This window comes from Cydia strobilella, chromosome 2, assembly GCF_947568885.1.
Source record: "Cydia strobilella chromosome 2, ilCydStro3.1, whole genome shotgun sequence".
NCBI classification, from domain to species: Eukaryota; Metazoa; Arthropoda; class Insecta; order Lepidoptera; family Tortricidae; genus Cydia; species Cydia strobilella.
Genome location: NC_086042.1, coordinates 15,125,223 through 15,132,017, shown reverse-complemented (window position 1 = coordinate 15,132,017; position 6,795 = coordinate 15,125,223). Strand labels below are relative to the sequence as shown.

Below are 6,795 nucleotides of genomic sequence, written 5' to 3'. Positions count from 1 at the left end.
AGGCCCTTATGTCAGCTGCATACCCCGGTGGGGTAAGTAAGAGTAAAATACATATCTTTTTTCTCCTTTATCAGGAAGGTTCACACGAGAATCAATGTTGAAATTTTTTAAGGTTCGAAAACCTATCTATTGCCAATCATCAATAACGCAGGTACAGCTTTCTTAGACATGGTTTTAGAAACTACATATATCCCGCCACCATTATTCAACTCCTCTTAGTTTTTTTTGTCGAATTAGGTTTTCATGTAATCCATAAGTAAAAAACTGTATTTTTCACACATTTTTAGGCTCAGTAGTTTCGGAGTTAACCTTTTGGACACCAATGACCGATATATGCGCACCGTAGGTTCAACGCCAAAGACCGATTAATCGGTCATAGACCACAGAGCAACATAGACCTACATGCATATGCATAAAGTTCAATTTCAGTTTTGACCATTACCTTTTATCTACTATTACTGGAAATAGTAGATTGTTAACCAATAGTCCAAGACTGAAATGGTGCCTTTCACCCGAGTTAACACTCAACTTTTCATTTCGAATACGAGGAAAGTAAAATACATGACATGTGCATTTAATAAATACGGCTAACACGGCTACAGTAACGGCTTCAGTAGTATTTCTTGAGGGTACTTTAAATTAACAATTTAGGTAAAAATATCGTTATTTATGGAATGGGGAGTTAAATATCAAAATGGAAATTGTACAACAAATCCATTTAAAACCAAAATTTTAATTGCATATCTTTAAAAAGAAGAAAAAAACGTACTCAGAAAGTACAGTGCTCTAGGACATAAACTTATCATTTTCTGTTAACTTTTTAGAGCAACTACGATCCACTTTCAGAGCATGAGAAATGAAATAGTAGATTGTTAACCAAGGGACGAAAGGCACTCATTTCTGCCGAGGTATTTTGGCGCTCGAATGCAGTGAGAGCGCCAATAGTCCGAGGCAGAAATGATGCCTTTCACCCGAGTTAAACACTCTACTTTTCATTTCGAATACGAGGAAAGTAAAATGCATGTATTTTTTTTAAAACATGACTAAGTATACATTTTTATAGTATTTCTTGAGGGTACTTTCAATTAACAATTCAGACAAAAGTATCGTTATTTATGGAATGGAGAGTCAAATATCAAAATGAAAAATTTATTACAAATCCATTTAAACTCAAATTTCAATTGCGTATCGTAAAAAAATTAAAAAAGTCGTACTTCGAACGTAAAATGCTCTAGTGCAGACACGTATCATTTTCTGCGCACCTTTTAGGACAACAATGACCCTCTTTCAGAGCATGAGAAATGAAAATAATCTAACAAGCGTCTTACTGCTGAAGCAGAAAGAGTGATACGTAAATTTCTAAAATACATATGAAAATTTTACTTGAGGTAAATATGCAACTTACTTACAGGAGCTTCTGAAGCAGTGCAGTGACGAAGACAAAGGCTGAATGTGGAGATAAGTCGACTGATTCGGGTTATATACTTCTATTATTCCAATGAACCATAGCTGAAAGCACAGCAGGGTGCATAGTACCAAGTTATGTTTTGCAGTTGCGCAGACTCGACCGTCTATAGACAGCAAAACTATTCTTCTGTAAAGTACATGAAAACACAAAATTGTCGTGCTAGGATTGAACCTTACTAACAAGTAATTAAATTACATTTAAGTGGATTGATGGACTCAGATGAATCATTAATGATAAGAATTGCTATGAAATCCTAATACCCTTTGGTATTAGGGTTTCGTAGCAAAAATAACAAAGACGGAACCTTTCTTCTTCTTTAGGCCTTATTCCCATCTCTATTTGGGGTCGGCTCTCCTAATCCTCCAGAGTGGTCTTTTCTGGGTCGTCTCTGCGTCCGTGTTGGAGTTTATGAGGTCTTTCTTTATGACGGATATCCATGTAGTTCGAGATCTCCCGCGATGCCCTGGTCTCGGTTCAAGTTTCAGCACTTTTCTTGTCATGTGGTCGGCAATCCTGCTCATGACATGACCATACCAGCGAAGTCGTGTTTCTTCCAGCTTTTTAGGTATAGGCCTTATTTTGAAGCTGCCACGGATATACCGGTTAGGTACCTTGTCAAGAAGTGTAACTCCTGACGACCACCTCAGCATTCTCATTTCAGCAACGTGAAGCTTGTCGGTTTGTTGTTTCTTCAAGGGCCAGCATTCCGCTCCATACGTCATAGCTGTATCATGTTCATAGTCATGCGTTTTGGAACGCACTACTAAGTCACGTGACTATAACGTGACCGACGCGTCCAATTTGTGTAAAACTAACTGATTTGAAGAATACACGGAAATCTCAATGATGATATTGTTTTATTTAATAATCACATAACTCGATACATGGCGCAGTCGCAGTCTATTCCGTCAATCATGTCGATGTTTAACATACCTGAAAAGTTAAACATATCAGGAAATCTGTCGGAGAATTGGAAAACGTTTGAACAGAACCTGAAAATATATTTAGTGGCGGCCGGCTTAGACAAAAGTGAAGACGCAAGGCAAGTGGCGATCCTTTTAAATGTAATTGGTGAGGATGGCATAAAATAACTTCGCCTTAAAGGAAGACGAAAAGAAGTTTGAAAATGTCATGAAAAAATTCCAAGAATACTGCGAGCCTAAAAAAAATGTGCTTCATTCAAGGTTCCTTTTTTACACCAGAAAGCAGGAAGAGAGCGAACCATTTGACAGCTTCCTAACTGATGTAAAGAGGCTAGTTAAAAGTTGTAATTTTGGAGCGGAAGATGAGGCTGTTCGCGATCGACTCGTATTAGGTACCAATGATCTGCATACACAGAAGAAAATAGTGATAGAAGGCGATGCGGAATTGGACACGGTAATCACCAAGTTGCGACTTGCTGAATTAGGTCGTCAACAAGCTGCAGAGGTCCAGGGTAAAGTCAAGGTGGACAAGGTGGTTAACAGAAAATCTAACAGCAAACCGGTACAAAATAATAATATGGTACTGAAATGCAAATGGTGCGGAGAACAACATGAGCGTAAACTCGAAGTGTGTCCGGCTCGAGGCAAATTATGCACAAAGTGCAATCGGTACAACCATTATGCAACAGTGTGCCGCAGCAGATATGTAAAAGTTATTGCAGATGGTAATCTGCAAAATCAGGAAGATAGTGATGGTGAATTTTATTGTGGCAGTGTTCAGAAGGTACGTTCTAAAGAATGGACACAAGCATTATTAATAGAAGACACCAAGAGTGTCAAGTTTAAGCTAGATTCCGGTTCAGATAACTTGATTCCGTTCAGTGATTATCAAGCGATTAAACAAAGAAAAAACCTGAAGTTGGATTCTTCTAAATGTAATCTCTATGCTTACAACAATACAGGGATAAAAGTATATGGCTCTATATTGTTAGTAGTCAAATTAATGAGTAAATGCTATTTTTTAGAATTTATTGTTACAGATTCAGAGTTTCAACCAACCCTGGGCAGAGATGCTTGTTCAATGCTAGGTTTAGTTGAAAGAAAATACATTAACAAAATTGACTCATTGGAAAATGACATTGTTACAGATGATCCAAGGAAAACTGAATTAGTTGCAAAGTACCATGATGTATTTACTGGGACAGGGAGATTTCCAGCTGAATGGCAAATACTACTAAAAGAAGGGTCTGTACCAATTTCAAAACCACCTCATCGTGTTCCTCTAAAATTAAAAGAAAAACTTAAGTCTGAACTTGAACGATTGTGTCAAAAAGGTGTTGTTTCAAAGATGGATGAGGCCACAGAATGGGTCAATAGAATTGTGACAGTTGAGAAAGACCAAAATGCAATCCGTGTGTGCTTAGACCCTAGGGATCTAAATAAGTGTATTCTTAAGAAATATTATGAAATACCAACTATAAATGACCTTAAATCTAAAATATCTGAGGCAAAATATTTCTCGGTCCTAGACTTGAAAGAGTCTTTTTGGCAAATTGGTCTTTCTGAATCTAGTAAAAAGCTTTGTACATTCTCAACAGTCTTTGGCACATACAATTTCAATGTTTTACCATTCGGATTAGACATTTCAGCTAAAATTTTTCAAGAAAACTGTGAAAATTGTTTCAAAAACATTGAAAATACATTTATTTACATTGATGATTTTTTAATATATGGCAAAACAAAAGAGGAACATGATGTGGCTTTAGAAAAAGTCTTAATGATAGCACAAGAATTAAATATCACATTTAATATTAAAAAATTTCAATATCTCCCTGAAATAGTAAAGTATTTTGGTCATGAGATAATTAATGGTTGCCTGATGCCTGATAAAAATAAGGTTAAAGCTATAATGGATTATGACTCGCCCTCCGATAAACAAAGTTTACAAAGGTTTCTGGGCATGGTAAATTATATGAGAGATTACATCCCAAGATTGTCCGAATTAACAAGCCCGCTAAGGGAACTTTTAAAAAAAGATGTTATGTTTCAGTGGGGAGCGACTCATGAAAAGTGTATTGAACAAATCAAAAACATTCTTGTTAGTCCACCTGTTTTAAGAAATTTTGATCCCAAGCAACCGTTAACTATCCAGACAGACAGTTCAAAAAATCCAATCGGCTGCGTTTTAATGCAATTTAAACAACCAGTTGCATTTGCATCTAAAAGTCTAAGTAAAACTGAATGTGAATATGGTCAAATAGACAAAAAATTTTTAGCAATTTTATTTGCTTGTACAAAATTTCATTATTATATATATGGTAGGCATACTTTAGTACAAACTGATCACCAACCATTAGTTGCATTAATGAAAAAAGAAATATATTCTATTGCATCTCAAAGATTACGGAAAATTAGATTAAAACTAAATATATATGATATTGATGTCCAGTATGTTAAGGGTTCACAGATGTTGATTGCAGATGCTATAAGTAGAGCATCTTCAAAAGCTGATGCTAGTACACTTGAACAATCTTTGGACCGCGTTGTTCATACTGTGAATGTAGGTGATAGCTTTCTCATAGAGATTACAGAAGCCACATGTAAAGATGCAGCACTATCCCAACTGCTAGAATACTATAATAATGGTTGGCCTACGAATATTGATAAAGTCACAGATCTTGTCAAACCTTATTGGAAATTAAAAAATAACATTGTAGTTGAAAATAATATTGCATATTTAGATCATAGGATTATAGTTCCCTCATCTCTAAAAAAAACTGTTATGGAAAGAGTACACTCTTCACATTTTGGTATCACTAAAACACTGGGTAGAGCCAAATCACTTTTCTTTTGGGTAAACATGAAAAGTGATATCATTGATACTATAAGTAAATGTCATTTATGTGAAAAATATAGTGTTAAAAAAGTAAAGGAATCCTTATTATTAGATGAAACTACGCCATCACTCCCATATCATAAAGTGGGTTGTGATTTTCTAAATTATGGTAATGAAAACTATCTAGTAGTGGCTGACTACTATACTAAGTGGTTTGATCTAATAAAAGTTAATTCCATGACTGCTGCATCAGTTATAAAAATATTAAAATCTTTATTTGCTACTCATGGTATACCAAGCATTCTCAGAGCTGACAACATGCCATTCAACTCTATTGAATTTAAAAACTTTGCAAAACTGTATAAATTCTCTGTTGTTACATCTAGCCCGCTGTATCCTAAATCGAATGGCTTTATTGAAAAATATGTTGGTATCGCAAAAACTATGTTAAAGAAATGCAAGGATGAGAATTTAGACATAAATCTTGTTATCCTAGAATATAGGAATAGCCCAGTGATAGGTTCACCATATTCTCCATCTCAATTGTTGTTTAGTCGTTTTACTAAGTCTACACTGCCAATACACAACAAGTTGCTTGCACCAAAAGTAGTCACTGATTTTGATAAGTATCAAAATAAAAAAAAAACATTATAAATAAAACCAATTATGATAAGACTGCCAGGCATTATAATTATACTCTAGAAAAAGGGCAAGATGTTGTGTATCGCAGAGAAAATATATGGTTGCCAGCCAAAATAGTTGACTTGCACAATTCGCCCAGGTCTTACTTGATTAAAGATGATCAGGGTTCTATGTTAAGAAGGAACTCTTCGCAATTGAAGCCATCAGCAACTTCAAAGGTCCCATCTGATGTTTCTATTAGGTCGCCTAGATAATGTGTTATACCTCTCGAGAATGGGGACTCAGAGCCCTATGGATCTGCGAGACCTATGGATTCGGAACAGAGGATGGAACCTGATGAACCTTCGGCTAATTTGGAAGGCAGACCTAAACGTGTTATTAACCCTCCAGCTTACCTTAAGGACTATGATACCACATAAGGGGGAAGATGTATCATGTTCATAGTCATGCGTTTTGGAACGCACTACTAAGTCACGTGACTATAACGTGACCGACGCGTCCAATTTGTGTAAAACTAACTGATTTGAAGAATACACGGAAATCTCAATGATGATATTGTTTTATTTAATAATCACATAACTCGATACAATAGCTGGTGTCACTGCTGTTTTATAAACTTTTCCTTTAACCCGTACTGGCATTCTAGTGTCGCACAGCACTCCAGTTAGGTCTCTGCACTTCTGCCATCCGGCGCCAATTCGGTTTGTGATATCGGCGTCAATGGTACCGTCGTTTGCCAGTACGCTTCCTAAATACTTGAAGGTGGTTACGGTATTTAGGGCAGTATTTTCGACGAAGAGGGTGTGCTAGATGTTGTTCCCGGAGAAGTTGCAGTGCAAGTGTTCCGTTTTCTGCCTATTTATCCGGAGTCCTGCCTTTTCCAAAGCTGATCTCCATCGATCAAGCGTACATTGGAGGGTTGCTGG

At 36.4% G+C, this 6,795-nt stretch overlaps 1 protein-coding gene across 1 annotated transcript; it reads left to right on the top strand.

The window, feature by feature from the left end:
* Positions 1-2,578: 2,578 nt before the first annotated feature.
* Positions 2,579-5,612, top strand: LOC134752085 (uncharacterized). The gene is made up of 2 exons (XM_063687649.1): positions 2,579-3,175; positions 3,540-5,612. The coding sequence occupies exons 1-2, from the start codon at positions 2,600-2,602 to the stop codon at positions 3,561-3,563; spliced, it is 600 nt and encodes a 199-aa protein (XP_063543719.1). The 5' UTR covers positions 2,579-2,599; the 3' UTR covers positions 3,564-5,612.
* The last annotated feature ends 1,183 nt before the right edge of the window (positions 5,613-6,795 follow it).

Coding starts and splice junctions, on each gene's coding strand:
- LOC134752085 (XM_063687649.1), top strand. CDS start 2,600: ATGAAAAAATTCCAAGAATACTGCGAGCCTAAAAAAAATGTGCTTCAT. Junction 3,176..3,539: donor ATTGTGGCAGTGTTCAGAAG/GTACGTTCTAAA, acceptor ACATTGTTACAG/ATGATCCAAGGAAAACTGAA.